The 20,495-nt window shown below is 38.3% G+C and overlaps 2 protein-coding genes across 2 annotated transcripts; one reads left to right on the forward strand and one right to left on the reverse strand.

Annotated features, from left to right (window-relative positions):
* Positions 1–4,613: 4,613 nt before the first annotated feature.
* MONOS_5729 (uncharacterized protein) lies at positions 4,614–6,831 on the forward strand. The gene is made up of 4 exons (XM_067875903.1): positions 4,614–4,810; positions 4,854–5,257; positions 5,343–5,644; positions 5,808–6,831. Exons 1-4 carry the CDS (start codon positions 4,729–4,731, stop codon positions 6,394–6,396), a joined length of 1,377 nt encoding a protein of 458 aa, XP_067734956.1. The 5' UTR covers positions 4,614–4,728; the 3' UTR covers positions 6,397–6,831.
* On the reverse strand, positions 6,727–20,461 carry MONOS_5728 (uncharacterized protein; the record flags this gene model as incomplete). Its single annotated transcript, XM_067875902.1, has 5 exons — positions 6,727–7,364; positions 7,462–19,983; positions 20,052–20,096; positions 20,148–20,363; positions 20,434–20,461. The coding sequence occupies 5 exons, from the start codon at positions 20,459–20,461 to the stop codon at positions 7,099–7,101; spliced, it is 13,077 nt and encodes a 4,358-aa protein (XP_067734957.1). The 3' UTR covers positions 6,727–7,098.
* Between the last annotated feature and the right edge of the window lie 34 nt (positions 20,462–20,495).

The raw sequence follows: 20,495 nt of genomic DNA on the forward strand, positions 1-20,495 counted from the left end.
GAGTTTTTGAAGCCTCATTCATCAGAAGCTTCGCAGAATCGATGAAAAAGTGACAAGGCATTTGTTTTGACATCTTGTGGTTTTTGTAAATTAACTGCTTCCTCTTCAATTGATGCGCTGATAAATGCACAAAAAAATAAAAAGGAAGAGGAATGTGTTTATCACTCTCGCATCTTTTTTTGTCTTTTTTTAAATCAATTTTTCATTGATAAAGAAGATTGGCCAATTGAGGAAAGTTAAGTGGAGCAGATTGTGTTGACAAGAATGTTCGTGTTTCTGTGTGTGAAAGATATCATTCGGCTGCCAGTCTGATTGAAAAAGCAACAAAAGTTAATCAAACAATTATTGAGATAAATGTGAAAACTGTTGAGCATGAATGAAATAGTTGGCCTTGTTGATGCAACTATTTTTTTTTTTTTTTTGAAATATAGTGGGTTATTCTTCTTCCCATAACGCTGGATTTGTGAAAAACGATGTCCGCAATTAAGTCTTTTGTATTTAGACCCAAAAACCAATAGTTCAAACAAAAACTTTAAAACAGATAAATCTATATATTTGTTGAAAGACTAAGTTGAAGACAAATCTGGGAAATGAAAAAATAATAATAGCAGTATAAGTTATAGAAACAGTAATAATATTCATTGTTAATATTGTTAACTGTGATTTCAAAGCAGACAAACCAAAAAATGATGTTTTGTGATCTTTTTCATTTCTTCCTTGCTTTTAACAATTTGTAGTTGCAATCCTTCCTTCGATATCCTATCGCGTTCTTTATCCAAAAACGCTCAAATGTTTTCATCAATTTTTGTTCTAAACCACTTTCAATTTCAGTTGATCTTCCTTTTTCATTGAATTCCATTCCTTTGGTCTTCATTTATTCAATGCTAAACTGAACATCCTTCCATCTCTTGGCCAATTTTAAATTTGAAATAGATTACAAAAATTACTCATATTGCACGCACTGTTAATTGAAAGATCATTTTCAGCTCTATTCCTACATTTCTACTTTGAAAAGAGTTAATTATCCACTTTATAAAACATTTTTATCCCGATGTTTGAAACAGCTAACAGATGCAAATATCTTTCGAAAGTGAGAGAAATTTGAAAATATAAGCATCCAAAGATTCACATTTCAAAAAATGATTTTCCTTCAATGTTAATTTTTTTTCCAAAATGATCCTAAGCAATTCTATCTTCAATTACAAATAATTGTCGTTACGTTCTGAAACAGAAAAAATGTTTCCAATTCTGAAGGAAATATTATCTTGTTGATATCTCTTTTGGTGGATGGATAATTGGTTTATTGATTTAATTATGATCATTTAATCCATAACAATAAAAATTAGTTTTTAAATCATTGGATCTTTTGAAACGCTTTGACAAATAATCAGGCACAAAGAAGGATGGTATGAGGACTGATATTTTCCTGATTATTTCCAGTTTTCATCACAATTTTCTTATCGAAATAAACGCACTTTCAATCTTTACAATTAAAATTGTGGTGCTTTATATTGACAATATATTGCAAAAAAATTTTTTATGTGGTTGAAGAACATTGCTAATCCATCTGGTGGTTTGCAAAAGTTGTTACACTTGAATTCTCGTTAATTAAAGTTTTTTTTGTAGAATTGTTTTCTGTGCTTAAACATTGCGGTGAATTTGAATGGAAAGAAAAAGTTGAGGAAATGAATAGAATGTTGGAGGGAATGAATCCAGATGAATTCACATCCATTTTAACAGAAGACCTCTTCAATATAATGTACAAAATGATTAAAGAAAAGGAATTGACTCTGGAAAATATCGTTACATCATTAAAGCATATAGGATATTACAAAGTCTTGAAACAAGCATTCATTATTTCTTTTGAAGATTCTTTTTTGTGTGAGAGATTTGAGTCAATGATTATTGATGAAAATGAGAAAAATGAAGAAAAGAATGAAAAGCTTCTGGTTGATCTTTGCGAATGCTATCTTATGCTGCATGATTCAGAGATTAGCAAAGAATTGCTTTCAATAAGTGTTTTCTGCCTTCTAAATTTTGCTTCGAACAAGGAGGAAAACGAGGAAACTCAAAAAGAAGTGGAAATGGCTTTTGTGGCTTTGACTCGCGTCGAAAGGTTTACAGTATGATATTGTTTTAACTTTATTAATTTGTTATTTTTTCTGGTTTTTTTATAAGTGTGTGAAAAAAGAACTTTACAAAAATAGGATAAAAGAGGTCATTCAATATCACCAGGAACATCATAACCTGACCCGTCTTGCCTATCAGTCTGTTTGGGAGTTTTTGATAAACAGATTAAACAGCAACAAAAGTTTGAATAAGGTTTTTGTGAACGAGCTACATTTTATCAGAGAGGCTATAAAGGAACTAGAAGAGCTGGCAAAAAACATTCATTGGAAGAGAGAGAAAGAAGAGGAAAAAGGAAACGAAACGAAAGAAGAGATTGTTTTGTTGAGATGGATTCAAGCATTGGATTTATATTTTTACGTATACAGATTGTGGAAAGTGGAATATGTCGAACTGATAAGTTGCCTTGTCAATTTATGCAGAGCAGCAAGAGAGAGTAAAAGTGAGATAGTTGATTGGTGTTTTTATCTTTTAAAGACAATTGCAGAAATTGAAACTGTAAGTGTTGATGCTTTTTCAAAGGGTGGAGCTGTTGATCTGATTTTGGAAGGGATGCAACAGCCCACATTTGAAGACAAAATTACAAGTCATCGTTTGAAATTCTTTTTGGCACTTTCAGGAAAATTGAAGAGAAAGAAGGATAATGAAAGCGGAGATGTTAAAAGAAAATTGTCAAAAATGGAGATATTTGAAAGGATAGAGGAAGAAGGATATGAAGATATCATCACAAGCTTTCATGAAACTCTTTATTTTTTAAGTATAATCTATGATTATGAATTATCAGTTAGTATTTCTGATTATTTTGTGAGTATTTGAGAAAATGCGATACATTTTATTTTGTACTTCATATTTTTTGCTTTTCTTTTAAATCGTTTTCCAATTCAACAAACAACTATTTGAATTTTTTTTTATGTGAAAGTTCTTTAAATATGTATTCAATTTTATTTTGCATTGTTTTGTCTTTAATTTTTTTCATTTTTCAGAATTCTACAACCCAAAATGAACAGAAGTTTTATTTGATGATTATTCGGTTCTTCTTTTCTTTATTTAATTACCTTTTCATTGATTTGTTGATTATTGACATTTTGTGAACGATTCTTTTGTATGATACATTAAACCGAAGATTTTTTATTACATTATCATTATTTTTTTAAAATTGAAACAGAAGAAAGGTTAAATAAAAATGCGAATAACAAATCGTTGTGTACTAATCAAATAATATTATTTCTTCCTTTTCTTCTGAAGCTCTTTGCCTATGCAATTTTTTTTCTCAAACACTTTGATTTTTGAAAAAATAATTTTCTTTATTTTTTCTTTTCTTTTCTTTTCTTTTTCATAAAACAAATAATACAGTTATCGCAAAAAATACCGGACATCGCACAAAATACCGGACAAAATCGATTTCACAATAACTGCAAGATGAATAATTCTGACAATTTTCCTCAAATTATTTGAGATGAAATTTCTGGTTTTGTGAAAAAAACAAAGATTTGTTCCAAACTTTTTCTGTAATTATATCATAATAAGTCTTGTCTTCCCATGCAAAAAATAAACAGAAAATTGATAAAATTGAGAAAAATAAAAGAAATTATATAGTGGAACAAAATTCTAAATGCAAAAAATTTCGTCCCATATCTCAATGATACAAACTCAATTGATAAACGAGACTTTTCAAATAGCTTCATTTGTGCTCAATAAAAATAATTATTGAAATATCGGAGAAATAATATTTTGAATTTTTCGAAGATTTCTATAATAATATTCTCTGAGCACAAATGAAGCTATTTTGAAAGTCTCTTTTATCAATTGAGTTTGTATTGATGATGTGTATTTTGAGGGAAAATGTCAGAATTTCACCTCTTGCAGTTATTGTGAAATCGATCTTGTCCGGTATTTTTTGCGATAACTGTATTTACAAAATAAAAAAATTATGAAAATACAAAAATTTCGGGGAAAAAAAAATAATAAATAAATAAATAATAATTTGTATTTCGAAAATGGGGGGAAATTTTTTCTTTAATGAAAAAAACTTTGTTTTGAAACAAACTTTTTCCCTGTCATATCATAGAATGTCAAACATTCCCATGCTTAAGTGTAAAGAAAAAAAGAAAATTGATTAAAACATCAAAAATTATTAGGTGGAACAAAATTTATAAAGTCTAAAATTTCGTTCCAGACAATCATTCGAGATCATGTATTTCTCCGAAAACATTTTGCAAAAGTCAAATGAAAATTTTCAAAGCAAACAAGATTTTTTAAAGAAACTTCATTTATATTGATAAGCATTTTTATGAAATCTCAATTTGTTTTATCGTATATTTTTTTTGTGTTTTGAAGAAGAAATGAATGAGACAATTTTGATGTTCAAATTGAAGAAAAGTTAAAAGTTATTCTCATTTAAATTGAATTTAGGATGCTAGTATTATAATTAAGAAGAAATCACATGACCGAGTTGCTAACAATTTTTCGAAAAATTGAATCACCATAATAATTTTAACTTTTTTGTTTTTTTAATTAAATTTGTATTCTTTTGTTACATCATAACCAAAAGTTAAACAGATTAAAAATAAATTAAGAAGCTTTTTTTATTGGGGATAAGTCATGAATTATCCAGTCAAACATTCACAAAAAGAAAACAGTAGCCAGCCAACTGTCCAAATGTACTTATCGGCGACTGTTCCAGGTAAATTAGTTTAATACTTTGTTTACTAATTTCTTTTGTTAAGTTATGTTTGGAAAAGGAGGATGGCCCATTGCAATTATTGTAGTTTTATATTTCATATGTTTATTATTTGCCTTCCAAGAGATGATATTATCATTTAGAAAACGAGGAAAAACTAAAAAATTAACAAGAAGAGCATTTCTCACAATATTTTGCGTATTTTTATCATGGAGGATAATTTGTTACACAACTCCATTTCCTTTTAACTATAAAACAGGGCTGTACATAGCGGATCAACTTCCTCGATTTCTTTTATTTTTCACATGGGAAATTTTGTCAATTTGGATTGGAGGTGCTGTCCTATCAACCGTTTCATCTGCAAAAATACTAAAACTTTGCAACATACTTATTTTTGTGCTTCTTGTCATCATTTTTATAATCACGTTGGTTTTAACATTTGCCTATGGAGTATGAAACTTTTGAACATAATCACTTACAACTAATTAATGACTTTTCTTTTTGAATACTCTTGTTATTATTAACACAAAATTAGGATCAACAAAACGATTTTTCAAACCCTTTAAGCACATTTATGGCTGTGAATTCTGTTCAGTATTTAATCGTTTGGATATCAATTTCCGTGTATGGATTCCGTCTTGCTCAGATTACGTTCAGATCAAGGTTGTATGGACAAATAAGAACAAGAGTAATGATATTAATTTATCTCGTATTTTTGATGTGGGCTGTGTTTCTCGCTCGATTTTTGTGGTCGTTTTTTAAAGCCATTCACCGCAATGAACTTCAAACGTTAATCGGAAAAAATGCGGAAACTTGTGGCCAAGAAGAAACTGGATGGTATTTTTTTGATGTTTATTCATTTTATTAACACTTTTCATATAAAATTTCTCTGTTTTCAAAATTTCTTTTAAAACTTTAATTCTATTTGACTTTGCATGATCATATACATTTATTACTTTTGGAATCTTGCTTCAATTCATTCGAAAATGTTTGAATAAAGCACGGAATTTTTTTCTCAAACCATGACGCTTCAATTCTTCTGGGAAATAGTTCCATCTGTTGATCTCCTTCTGCTGTTTTATGTACTAAAAGTGCAAACAAAGAAAGGCAAACATTCAAAACTTGAAGTCCGTGATTCAACAAATGAGCATACGATGAACACTGCCCCATCACTTCGCCGCGCATCGACGTTATCTTCTCCAGGTGCTGATGCAACCAAGACCACTTCGTCATCGTCTGCTTCGAGGAGAAGCAGAGATGAGCGGAGGGGCTTTGACAAACAGCCTGTGTTACTCGCAACAGATCCGCTTTTGTGGTCTCTGAAGAACACACAGCTACAATCAGAAGAAGGAAGAGGGCAGCACTCTTTGAAAAGTCGCACTGATGGAGCGAAAGGGCGGATGAAAGAGGAGAAAACTGAAAGAGAATATGAACAAGGTTATCTGCTTTCAGACACCTCGCAGATGTATTCAGCCGAGTTTTCAGACAAAGAAAAATATTCTGCAAATATAAGCATCAATTCCGGAAGTTTAAAGAAAAAGAAAAAGAAGAAGAAGAAGAAGAAGAAGATTTTGCCAAGCATTTCTTGAATATTCTTATTTCTGTAATTTTGAGTGTTGACATTTCGTTTTAGCATTTTTTCAACATATATCTTTATAAGAATTATGAAACTTATGTTTTATTGACATCTTTTCAGACATTTTTTTGTTATCTTTCCGTTTGAGTTGAATCCAATGTTTTTGGATGAGTTATTGAATGATTGTTCACAGAATTCCTTTCAATTTCATAATTTTTCTTTGTTTGATTTTTGTTTTGCTCAATCTTTATTAAATCCATTCGATGGAAGGATATTGTTTATGTTGATTATCTTTTTGTAATTTTTATGTTCAATAAAAAATACAAAGAAAAAAAGTTCGCTTTTTGTTCCATCTTCATTTTTTCTGCAATATCTTGATGTTGTTTTTATTGAATAAAAAAAAAAAAAAATAAACAAAGTTTAAAGAATATGAAGGTGAATAATCCAAAGAAAAGGTTATTTATTCAAGAAAACAGGAGGGACAAATTTAAATTGAAACGAAATATTAACTTACTTTTTCTGAAAGAAGTAAAATAAAATTCATTAAACATAATCACTACGCATAGCAAAAAAGTTGGAAAACAAACCCAAACACGCTTAAAAATTAAATAAAACCAATCCTTAAAAATAATAGTTAATTACAGTAATGAACACAATAAGGACAGAATTACAAGAAATAAGGAGAACAGCTTTGATGTGATATGGTTCACTACAATTATAGTGAAGCTTTTTCGATTCTGGCAAGACACGACTTCGCATGCTGAGCAGCAGGCGATCCGTCCCACACCTCCATAATGTTCTCGAGCACTTCATTCACTTCTAACTTTCCTAATTCTCTTGCATGAGCTGGCGTAGCTGCAATGTTCATAAGGCCAAGCGTTGCAAGCTTTGCAGTTGCTTCGTGCTCTTCTCCGAACACCTTCAAAACCTTAAGAATGGTACGGGGACCGTCCAATGACATGAACGAAACAACATTATCCTCTGAGGAATCAATTTAGTCACAAACAGTGTCAGTTAAAAAATTAAAAATAATAAATTAAACAGTAATATATGTGAAAAAAAAAAGATATTTACAAACCGCATTTTGTGATCAAATTCACAGTTGCAGCAGTTGCTGATTCGATAAATACTTCCTCTTCCTCTTTTTCTTCTTCTTCCTCCTCCTCTTCCTCCTCTTCATCATCACTCTTTTTATCATTCTTTCGAGATGAAAGTTTTGTACCTTCTTTTTCAGCTCTCTTTATTTCAGTGTTTAGCACAGATACCATCAACTTTACTGCTTCTAATCCATTAAGAGTCTTCTTTGCAGTTGGATTAATTGCCAGTTTTCGAAGTGTTTCGCACGCGCTTGCAATGAAATCACAATCTTCATCTTTCACGCTCTTTTCGGCATTCTTTTCATTCATAGCATCTGCAGACGATTGCACATTTGCAGAAGAAGACTTAGAACTAGATGAGCTGTTTGCAGAATAAAAGTCCTCGTACATTTTCCCATTCATATGCAGTTCAAGCTTTTTCAAGCCAATCTGTATGATTTTCAGAAGTTCTGCAAGCAAATCTGATTTTTCAGTGGCAATTCGATCTCTAATGTCGTTTTCAGTGAGAAGGTTTCCGAGAAGCTGAAGAGCAGCACGAAGCGCAGTTGATGTGGATCGAGACGGAGCCCAGAACATTTCTTTGCTTTCGGCTGCTTTGCTGCTTGTGATAATCTCATGCTTCGAATTGATTTCTGCGAAAAACACAATCAGAAGCTCAACAACTCCATCATCAATTAGCTGATCCAAATTTCCATCGTCAAATGCAATGTTCAAAAGAGTCATGAAGCACTTCTGTGAAAGCATCTGAACAAATGTTGGAGTAATCTCGAATTGCGCAGGATTTGTCGTAGCATCAGCATCATTTCTGTCAGCAGAAGAGGACGAAGCAGATGATGAAGAAGCTGAACGAGTATTACTTTGAAGTGTGAGAGATTCTTTGGTTGGATGAATTAAAAGATTTAACAAAGAAATGATAAGTGCAATTCCACCGGCTTCGACAATTTCAGCACTGTTAGATTGATCAACAGCTAAGTTCACCAGTGCATCAACGATACTCATAACAACTCGGTCTATTTTGCCCTTTTTCTTTTCCAGGACTCCAAGCAATGCATCAACAACTTTCGCTTCTTCGATCTGCTTCTGATACTCATCTGTTTGTGTCAAGTTGATAATTACTTTGATTGCAGAAATGGAAACTTCCTCTTCAATCATCAGGTGAACATTCATCAAGCGAATAATCTCTGAAAGAACTGCTTTTTCAGCAAGTACCTTTTTGTGATTGTCTGACAATGAAAGAGCTACAAATATATCTGCAACATTTGCAACAACAGACGTTTCATTCAAAGTGAAAGTCTGCGCCGCTTTCAGAAGCAATTTGACCGAATCCTCCGTTGCGATTGACTTCAGAACTTCGTCTGTTGATGAAATGTGCTGAAGGAAACATGTTGCATCACAAACGATGGCTGAATTATCCAAATTCGAAGAAATGGCATCAAGGGACAATTTGGCCACATCTTCAGTTGCCAATGCATCCATTGCAATCTGAGAAACTGTCATGTTTCCAATCGCATGGAAGATTCTTTCAACAAGCGTCACTTCTTCTTCCAGCTGGAGATTCTTTTCCACTTTTGTCAGATTTTGTTCTGATGATTTGATTTCTTTGATGGCTTTGCATGCATTTCTTCCAAGCGTTACAAGAGACTTATGAGCATCCTCCTTAACTATTTGATCAGATCCATTGGGCATCCAAGCAATGTTTTGGAAGATTGAAACAAGAATGCGAGTGAGAGAGTTCTGCTCCTTTGAAAGATAGAAATGCATTGCAGTTTCAACCATCTTGCAGAATTTCGGAATTAAAAGGAATTCATCTGCAAGTGTGCAATCGCTCGTAAGGTTCAAAATAACAGTGGCAACAGTTCGATAGACTCTCAGAAGCAGTGTCTCATGCTGCTGGAGTAGGTGAACCATTGCTTGGACGAATGGATGAGGCGTTTGCTTTTGCGAAGAAGATGACGAGGCTGATGATGCATTTGATTTACACATCGCACCAAACCTTTCTCTGTTTGTGCTTCCAAGTGACAGCTGAACAAGAACAGCAAGAACTTTTGATAAAATGGACACATCTTCATTATATGCATATTTCACAACGCAATCAGTCAATATTTCAATTCCATTTGATTCGCGAATAATCACCTTATTTGGCTCTTTTTCTCGGACGCTCCAAATGATGTGGCTGCCATTCTTCAGTAAAACTTGATCTTGTTTGTTGAACGATTTTATGAATTTCAGAACAATTGGAATGCCTCCTTCCTTAACAATTCTCTTCAGATTATTCACACGATATGTCAGAATTGCTAAGGCATGAATCAGCTCGCTTTGAAGTTCTGACGGTGCAGAGTCAGCGCTTTGCTCAGAATCAGAGTTTTGGGCGATGCTCTCTTCCATTCGCTTGATAATTAACCTAATAAGTTCTTCATCATCCAATGCAGCTGTATTCAAACGATTCACCAAAAGAGCGAACTGCTCTCCAAAGTTTTCAAGAGCTTCTAATAAATCGTCTTCATTTGTTCCTTTCAGTGCTTCTTTCAGTTGCATAATTGCTTCAACTGATTCCTCGCTTCCGAAATCGCCTTCATCTTCTCCTTCGTCATTCACATTCAGGGTTTCGCACAACGTTCCGCAATTGTGTTCATTCATAAATACGGCATGTTTCTTCCTAATTGTCTGTCCATCTTCACCTGTCCAGAAGCGAACGTCCATCGTGGCAGCAGCACATCTCACACATTCAATGCCTTTTTCCGATGCAACACCAATTGCAGTGTCAACCAACATCTCATTCCCCATTCTGTTCAGCACAAAGTGCTGGAATGCATCCAATAGCTCGTTGCTGGCCTTGCATTGATTGATCAGATAATGAGATGATGAATCAGACTCAGACGAAGAAGAGATAGACAATGGGCTACTCGCCACACGAAGCAAATCAACCTTGTCTGTGTTGACAGAAAAGAACATTGGAGAGCCAGCTCGTTCAGAAAATTCAACAATTACAGCCTCGCTAATGAGGATTGGAGAAGGAGGATTAAGCGAGTTAAAGTTTGAAGCAAGTGAGGCTATCATCGAGTGAGTCTTTGCAGCGCACAGATACTTTTGAATCTGCTGAACGGTTTTGAATGGTCCTTGAACAATCCAATTGCTTGGTGCGCTGTTAACAGGATCTTTCAAAACCAACTTCCGCAGCTCAAGATTCTCACTCTCGCCAAGTTGATTGGATAGAAGTGTTGCACTGTGCTCGATGTGCTCGAAGAGCTTCTTTGAAACATTGTAACTGTGGAATGTGATCTTCTCTTCTCGCTCATCAAATGCGAAGTTGGAAACCACCGACAAATCAAATGAAAAGCCGAGCTTTGCCATTTCTTCCTGCTGTTTCTCTTTCATCTGCAGAACTTCCATTTCGAGCATATTTTGATACTCCTCATCTTCGGAGCTTTCTCTTGAAACACTTTTAATTTCTCCACTTGTTGCCATTTCTGCTGCATCCATTCCATCGTCAAATGAACTTGATGTTTCGCGCTTTCGCACAACCCTTCTATTCCTTTTGTGCTCAGGCGCTGCTTCTCCTTCATCTTCCTTTGATTCCTGCGCCTCTTCGACAACTTCCTCAGCTTCTGGTTCTTCCATTTCTTCCTCTTCGAACTCCTCATATTCTTCAGGCTCTCCAATCTCCACAAATGCAATGTCTCCATCCTGCAATGATTCCTCATCGTCTATCTCAAACGGATATTCCCCTTCAAACTCTCGTTCATCCTCGGAAAGCGTCTCGTCGTTTCTTGCCGGATCGTTTGGAACACGTCTCAGCCACTTCTTCCCATTTTTGAATACGATTGCCCTGTAATCCACGCCTTCTTCTCCAGGTGGAGAATCTGAGTAGATGAACTCTTCTTCTTCAGGAAGAGGAGGTGCTTCTGGAATGAACATTCCATAGTCAGGAAGCACATCTGTTGTAAGTATCCGCTTATCATCCACTCCTTCAACTTCGTCATAATCCATCGAAAACTCAAGTTGGTATTCTTTTCCTTCTTCAAACATATCCTCTCCGTCAATGTAATCTCCAAGCTCACCTTCGAACTCTCTTTCTTCTTCGTCCAAAGACATATCATGGAGAAGAGGATCATCTTCTTTCCTTCTCAGCATTTTTCTGCCTTTGCTAATAAAAATAATTCTCAATTCAGTTTGCAAATTGTCTTCGTTATATTCTTTCCCTTCTTTTATTGACGAGCCCGAAGATAATGACGGACTTTCTTTCGATCTTTGCATCTGTTCCTTTCTTGCTTGTGTCAACGACTCAATAGGTTTGACGCTTCCGTCCTTTGTTTTCTCTCCGATAGCAATTAGTGGAGTGTTTGTAGAACTGGATGACTTTTGTTTGATTATCGTTTTCCCTCCCATTCCTTTCGCCACATCGTATGTGGGCACAATCTGCACTTGATATTCTTTGCCTTCAACAAATGTAGACTCACCAGGAATGGCTGTGATGAATTCTCCTTCAAACAGACCTTCATTTCCTGGTAGGCTGCGAAGTGGATCATCAGCCTTGCGCTCGAGCATCTTTCTACCATTGCGAATAAGAATTGTGCGTGTTTCAGGAAGAACTGTATTAATACCAAACGTAACAGAAGAAGTATCTTGAGTGCTCCTTTGAGATGGAGATGCTTCAATATCTTTGCGAGATGTTGTTGCCTGTGTGATAAGAATCTTCTTGTCAATTCCTTCTCGTTTCTCGTAATTCTTTTTCATTGTCACAGGATACACTTTCCCTTCTTCAAATGTATTTTCTCCATCAACATAGTCAATAAGTTCTCCTTCTATATGATCATCTAAAACTGCAACTGCAACTGCACCTCCAGCTTTGCCTGCAAATGCATCTTCGTTTGAGTTAATAAGCATTTTCTTTCCATTTTTGATTGCAATATGTCTTTCTTCAACTTCGTCAATGTTCAAAACAATATCAGAAGCGGAAGAAGAGGTGGTAGCGTTTGCTTCTGATTTTGCAATTGCATCATCAGTCTTTGGAGGATGCTCTCTTTTCTCCAATCGAATAACATCTCCGTGCAAAATGGTCTTCCCTCCAACTCCAACAGAAGATTGATACAGCGGATCAACCATCACCTGATAAGACATTCCTTCACGAAACTTGTTCTCTCCATCGATAACTTCGACATATTCTCCTTCAAACTCTCTTTCCTCTTCAGTAAGAGATTGATCGTGCTTTTTCGCATCATTTTCCTGTCTGCGCAGCATCTTCTTTCCGTCCAGCACAACAATTTCTCTCATTTCTGGCTCCACACATATTGTGGGTGTTCGGTTGCTGCTCTGAAGAATAGCCTCTCTCCGCTTGATTGCATTCTCTGCGATTGCTGCTTTGCTCCTGGCACGATATCGCTGGATGTATAGCTGGTTGTCCTTCATCCTCTTTCGTTTTGCTGCCAGCATACGACGCCTCTTCGCTTTCTGCTTGTCTTCCAGAGATTCAGTGTCTTCAATCTGCTCCATCAGAAGCAAATCAACCTCGTCCATTGAATACTCACGCACAACAGTCTTCTTTTCAACTCCACAGCCAACCTGATAGAACGGGTCAAACAAAACATTGTACTCTTTCCCTTCCTCAAATTTTTCTTCTCCCGGAAGATATTCTTCGACTTCTCCTTCAAATTCTCTTTCATCTGCGCTCAATGAAGCATCCAAACGTTTTGGATCATCAGACTTTCTCTTCAGGAACTTCTTTGAATTCCTCACAACAATAGTTCTCTCTTCTTTTTCTTCTTCTGGCAGTGGCTCGCTTGGAATGTCGTACACAAGCACAGTTGAGCCAGCAATACCTTTGGCGGGAAGAAATGCGGGATCAACCACAATTTCGTACTGCTTTCCAGATTCAAAGTTCTCTTCCCCTTCAATTGCGTTCACATATTCTCCCTCAAACACTTTGGTAGAATCCTCCGCTGTTTGTATCTTTGCTGCCTCTTCTGGAGTAATATCCTTCTTTGCGAGCATCTTCTTCCCATCTACCACTTTCACCACACGCGTCTCAGGAGCCACTCTGATTGACGGAACAAACCTTTGCTTATCTCGCTGCTTCCATCCGATTGTCCTCGGTGCAACAGAAGTGGAACGAGGCCTTTGAGAAAGAGAACGAGAGAACGAAGATGTCAATGCAGGAGACATCTGCGAAGAGCGTTTTGAAAGCGAAGGAGATGTGCCCAACGCTTCGAAAGGAAGAGGAGATTGAGAACGGCGAAATAGTCCTCCACTCCGTGATGTTTGCTTTCCTTGTCCCTGGTTGGAACGCGCCTGACTATCGCTTCCGCTGCTAACAGAGCTAAGAGGCAAGCTATAAGTACCATCATCATGACTTGCTTCTTGTGTTACGATGCGTGCTCCTTCGACACCCTGTGCTTGTCTGCATTTGACACTAAGCGACACTTGATATTCTTTGCCTTCCTCAAACGAGCATTCACCAGGAACATAATCAACAAGCTCTCCTTCATACAGCTTCTGTTCTTCACTCAATTTGGGAGACTCAGCCTCTGCATCGCCTTCTTTTCTCTTTAGCATTTTTTTGCCATTGCAAATGACTATTGTACGTTCTTCAGTGGATTCGAGTATATCTTTCAACAAAGGAGATTGATCGATCAAAGAAGGCGATGAAAAAGGAGTAGATGTTGATGATTGAGGTCTCACAGATTCTGAAGCAGCAAGCACCGCAGCGGAAACCGACGAGGCGCCGAAAATAACTGGCTTGTTGTTCAGTCCCTTGACAATCTCGTATGTCGGATCCACCATCACTTCATAAGATCTTCCTTCTTTCAGCAAATGTTCTCCGCAGAGCACCTCAATCACTGCTCCTTCAAACTCTCTTTCGTCTTCGCTGAGCGTTTTGTCATTTCGCAATTGGTCATTTTCGCGGCGGCGCAGCATCTTTTGCCCATTTTTGATGACAATTGTGCGAGGCTCTGCAACGACGCAGTTGGAGACAGAAGGAGAAGGCTGAACAGAAACTGCACTTGCAGCTGCTTTTGAGGCAGCATTAATCACAGGAGTGGAAGCAGCTTTAGACGCATCCAGAATTTGGGACACATCAACGAAAGCAACTGCACTCGATGAAGAAGATGCTTCAGGTTGATTTGAAGCCGAAGATCCACTGGCAGAGGCATTTTCTGCGTCTGATTGATCTTTGCTCACTATTTCCTGTGCAACCTGCGGGCAGCGTCGGGTTAGTGCAACAACTTCTTCTTGTTTTCCATTTGCATCTGTTTGCACTCGCTTAACTGGGAAGTAGTCATTTTTCATCAGTACTTTGTATTCAGCTCCTTCAGCAAAGCACCCTTCGCCTTCGATGTAGTCAACAATCTCACCTTCAAATCTCGCTGAGTCAGAAACAGCAGCTTGTTTCTGTTGATCAGATTTCACAAGCATCTTCTTTCCGTTTTGGATCACAATCGTCCTCAACTCCTCAGCAAATGGAACAACAGCAGCAGGCTCAGATTTTCCGCTGAGAGCTGATGCATGAGGTTGGATGGTCTCATCAATCTGAACTTCTTTTGTTTGAATGACTTTCTGTCCTCCAACACCTGTCTTTTGTGCATATTCAACTGGAATATACACTTCATATTCATTTCCTTCAGTCATCTTATCTTCATTTAAGATTGGCTCAATATAAACACCTTCAAACTTTTGCTCTTTTTCTGTCAGATTCAACGATGAATCATTCAAAACAGGGTCATTTTCTCTTCTTTTGAGGTACTTTTTCCCGTCCTGCACAACAATTGTTCTTTTCTCCTTCAAAAGTGTTGTGTCTCTTTGTTGAGCATTCACTATTGCTTGTTCCTGAATCTGTTGTGCTTTCAACAAATTCTTCTGTTTCAGTGCCTCCTCTCTCTTCAAAGCTTCAGGCGTGGCAGTGAAGATAACTTTGCCACCAACTCCCACTTTCTTTTCCATGTCTGAAGGAGAGATAACAACAGTATAAGTCTTTCCCTCTTCCATACTTTCCTCTCCTTCAATATGATCCACATATTCTCCTTCAACATACTTTGAAATGTCGCTCTTTGATGCTTTGATCTCATCAACATTGGCTGCTTTTGAAAGCAGCATCTTTTTTCCATTCATAACAATCAGAGTTCTTTCTTCAGGTGGATAGCGGATTTGAGATGTCTTCAATCCAAGTTCTTTTCGTTCATCTACTTCGCCTTCATCCGCATTCTCATTGCTGACTGCTGAAGCATCGTCGTCCATGTACTCATCATTCACTGGACTTGTTTCCCAGTCATCTTTGCCCAACGATGACAGAAACTGCGATGCCAGAAAATCATCAGCTGCTCCGTTCCCTATCACCTCCATCAAATGATCATCTGCCTTTCGATCAATCGTAATAACCGTTTTGTTCCCCACACTTTTGCGCAGCTGCATATCTTGGTCTCTGATATTCACTGGATATGTTTTCCCTTTCTCGAACATTTCTTCTCCTTCGATGTAGCCTGTGACTTCGCCCACATACTGCTTTTCGTGCTCAGAAGCAGACTGATCCAAGAGCATCGGGTCATCGTCCTTTCGTTTCAGCAACTTCGCTCCACTTTCGCTCAGCTCCACATTGCGATAATCGCTGCCTTCCTTCATATCACTTGGCAATGGAGTGTTGAGCACTTGCGGATAAGCAGATGGCTTGACACCTTTGCTTTCAGACGCAGATGCAGAAGCACTCGAAGAAGAGCCTCCTTCGTATCTTCTTCTCAATGCCTGCACTGTTTCATCCTTCACCAGCTTGCACACTCCCACAACTCCTTTTGCTGCTCCCCACAAATTCTTCCAGAAGCCTGGATCTTTCGGTTTCTTCTGAATGATGTTGACATTATTAGCACCCTTGTGGATCTCGTATTGTCTTTCATCCATTTTGATCTTGTATTCCTTCCCTTCTTTGAATTTCTCTTCACCATCGATGTATTCAACAAATTTCCCTTCGTATTGCTTTTCTTCAGCTGAAAGAGAGTTATCGTGTCGTTTTGGGTCGTTTTCTCTTCTCTTCAGCATCTTCTCTCCATTCACAATGACAATTTTCCTGTCTTCTTCTTTTGGAGTCTTCGCTCCTTTCTTCTCAAGCTCTTTCTGCACTGATCTTGCTTGAGACTTGCAGGATGATAGAGACGGAGAGTATTTCCCGTGTGGTGTAACAGCAGGTGTTGACGAGACATCCGCTGGGTGGTCAAATGGCGTGTGTGGCTGAGACTGCGGAGGATGGATAATCACTGTTGCTCCTCCAATGCCAGACATGGTCGAGTAATCAGGCTTGATCATCACTGGATATTCTCTGCCTTCCTTAAACTTCTCTTCTCCTTCAATGTATTCAATGTATTCTCCTTCGAACTTATTCTCTTTCTTTTCTTCAGCATTATTTTCCTGTGAAATACCGCCTTCTTTGCTCTTGAGCATCTTTTTGCCGTCAACAACAACAATCATCCGCTTTTCTGGAACAGCAGCAAACTCCATCTGTGCTGAAGAAGGAGTCGAAGGCACAGAAGACAGAGAAGGTGACATGAACACATCTGATGACTGTTGCTGTTGTTGAGGCGCAGAGGTTAGAATTGTCAGAGAAGGTGGAAGATTCGGAGATTTCTGTACATCTATCGATGAATCTGAAGTCTTTGAGGCAGATTTCGCAGGAACAAGCGAAAAAAGAGAAACAGAAGATTTCGTTTCTTGTGTTCCTTTGGCCTCTTTTCCAGCTTGATTTTGCGCTTTCATTGAAGGAGATGTTGAAGGTGATGCCATTTTCTTGTTGACTGCATCTGTCAGCTTCATCTCTCCCTTTGCTGCTTCTTCTTCCATCCCAACAACACACAGCGGCCGACGAAACACAACAACAGTCTTTCCATCGAGTCCTGTCTTTTTGTAAGACGATTTGGGGGCAGTCACCTGATAGCTCTTCCCTTCCTCGAACTTGTCTTCTCCGAATATGAAGTCAGTGATCTTTCCTTCGTATTCTCTTTCTTCTGCTGACAGCTTCGTGTCTCTTCGCTTCGCGTCGTTCAGCCTTCTTTTCAGCATCTTCTTTCCTCCCACCACAGAAATCGTGCGTGTTTCTGTCTGAGTGCTTGGAGTAGGTGGAAACGGAACAGGAAATGGTGTTCTCGGCGTTGTAGGAGAGAGAGGCGTCATCGGAGTGAGCGGAACCAAAGGAGAGTACGAATACAGCATCTTCTGCCTCGCCAGCTGCATTTCCTTCTGTCTCTGCTTCAAAATCTGCGTCTGTCGCGCTTTTTGGAGCTCGGGGCTCGAGATCAACAGCTTATGCTGCTCGGATTCCTGCATAAAGCGCATCAAACGCTCTTTTTCCAGCGGATTCGGGCGAAGAACAGTCTTTCCGCCAGCTGCAGGCTCAGAAGACAAATGTGCAGGGAGCAAAACAGGATACTCTTTGCCTTCTTCAAACGTGTCCTCTTTCTCAATAAAGTCCAAATATTCTCCCTCAAATTCTCTCTCATTGGGGGACAGTGTTTGGTCATTGCGCTTTGGATCATCTTCTTTGCGCTTCAGCATCTTTGCTCCGTTTTTGATCACAACAATCCGTTCTTCTGCTGTTCCTTCCTTCAGCACAGGCGGTGACGGCAGAGGAACATCTTTCATCTGAGGAGTATGCTGATACGAGCGGGCTGATTCACTCCATCTGCTCTTCCGCTCTTCTTCTTCCTCTTCCCACTGCGCCAATTCTGCTTCGTATTGAGCATAACGCTTTTCTTCATTCTCGACCTCCTTTTTGTACTCTTCCATTTTGGTTTCGTACTCCGACGTCTTTTTCTTGAACATTTCAGCTTTCTCCTTTTCCCTCTCCAGCAGCTTCTCGCGCTCTTCTTTCATCGCCTTTGCCTTTTGGATTTCTTCTGCTGAAGGCAACTTGATAGATGGAGAAGACGGGACAGAAGATGGTGTGACTGAAGGAGATTCACCTCCGGCACTCTTCTTTTGAGTGGGAAGAAAGCGGAACATCTTCTTTCCTCCGACATGTTCGCATTCTTCATATCCACGTGGAATGGACACAATGTAATCTTTGCCTTCTTCCATTGTCTCTTCTCCAACGATGTACCCTCCATATTCTCCTTCAAATATTCCCTTTTCTCCAAACGGCTTCTTCTTCGGGTCGCCGTCTTTCCTTTTGATCATTTTCCTTCCTTTGCTGATTGTCACCACACGTTCCTCAGCTGTTGTATCACCTGGTGCACATTCACTCCAATGTGCTGGATGATCTGGCACACCTCCTTGTCTTATCAGCTTTGCCTGTGTTGAGTGTTCTTTTTCATCTGCTTCTTCATTCTTCTCCAGAAGTATCGTCCCTCCTTTCGATCCAAGCACTTTCATTGGTTTGTATTGTGCATTTATCGTCACATCGATTTCTTGTCCTTCTGCCAGCTTCTCCTCTCCTGGGATATACTCACCCCATTCACCTTCATATTTTCCCATTGGACCAGGAAATCTCCGCTTGGGATCGTCCTCTTTCCTCATCAGCATCTTCTTTCCGTTGTTGATGGCAATACGACGTGAAACCAATCCATCTCCAGTGGAAGGAGACAAAGAAGGAGAAGCGGAGGAGCCTGATGAAAGCACTGGCGAGGCTGAAGAGGCAGAAAGAGAAGGTGAAGATGAAGACGATGCAGTTGCCTTGTCTGCTTCTTCGACTGCTTTCAGCACAGCTTCAATCTCTGGTGGAAGTGGCTGTGCAACAATCGTTGGGGGAGGCGATGGTGGTGTGGGGGGTCGCGGGGGTATTATTTCTTTTGGCTCAAATATTGGTTCCTCATCTGCATATATATCTCCGTTCAAACCAGCTTCTCCTCCGGCTGCCGATGCAGAAGCAGATGAATCAGCAGAGCCTTGCTGAGGCCCCCTTCGCAATCTTGGTCTTCTCCTTGCAAACTTCAATATGTTATCAGAAGGTTCGATTTCCTCCTCTTCATTTTGCTTTTCAGACATTTCGATCCTTCCTTTGTCCATTCTTCCTCCTCGCCTTGCTCTGGCTGCACCAACACGAATCGTTCGTTTCACTCTGCGACTGTCATCATCTTCAACTTCTTCATATTGAATTGGCTCTGTTTTCAAAGGAGTAGGTGCTCCTCTTCCTCTTCCAACACCTCGTCCTGCTGCTCCTCCTTGTTCGACACCAACAACTTGTCCAGATCCTCTTCCAGTACCTGCTCCAACAATTGCAACGATTGAGCGAAACTTACCGCTCATCACGCGCACCCATCTCCCGTCCTTTTTCACCCAACGTGCTCCAGTTCTTGTTCCAGTGATTGGCTTTAGGACTTGTCCAGTTGCTCCGTAAAGCTTTGCTCTCTCTTTGACGGATAATCCGGATATTGAAATAATATTGGCGCGAGGCTTAGGAGCACCAGAAACAGAGCCAGGAACAGATGTTACTCGGCTTACTGATAACTTTATTGGTTGTGGTTGTGCTTTTTCCTTTGGCAAAAATGCCAATGGATGCTGTTTATCGTATTGCATTCCATTTGCTATAGCTTCTATAAATATATCGTGCAAAATTAAAGTTAAATATTGTCTTCTGTGAATTACAAAACTATTAACAAACCTTCATATCCTTTATCAGAAAGCAGGCCACTTGATTTTAACTCAGCTAAAAGTCCAGAAAATAGTTCAAATTTTAAATACTAATAATAGCACATACATTCAGATGCTTTATAAAACTCATTTGAAATGAAGGTTGCCATTTTTAGTGAGACTCCACAACTGGCAACACGTGAAAGAAACAAAAGACGCTTCTTTGGATAAACATATCTATCTCTAAAATCTGTCATTGAAGTTGCGCATCTAGCGATACATTCTGCATAAAAATCAGGTTTATCGAGTGCATCCCAGTCAATTCCAACAGAATGTACCCATTCTGATAAAATATGTGTTTTAAAGAGAACAAATCATTATCAATGAAATATCAAAAATAACGAAAGCCATACGAGAATCGGGCTTTGCGTTCGAGGTCATATACTGTCTTTTTAAATGAAAATTTATCAAATAT

This window comes from Monocercomonoides exilis (assembly GCF_001643675.1).
Source record: "Monocercomonoides exilis strain PA203 chromosome Unknown scaffold4-2303458, whole genome shotgun sequence".
NCBI classification, from domain to species: domain Eukaryota; phylum Preaxostyla; order Oxymonadida; family Polymastigidae; genus Monocercomonoides; species Monocercomonoides exilis.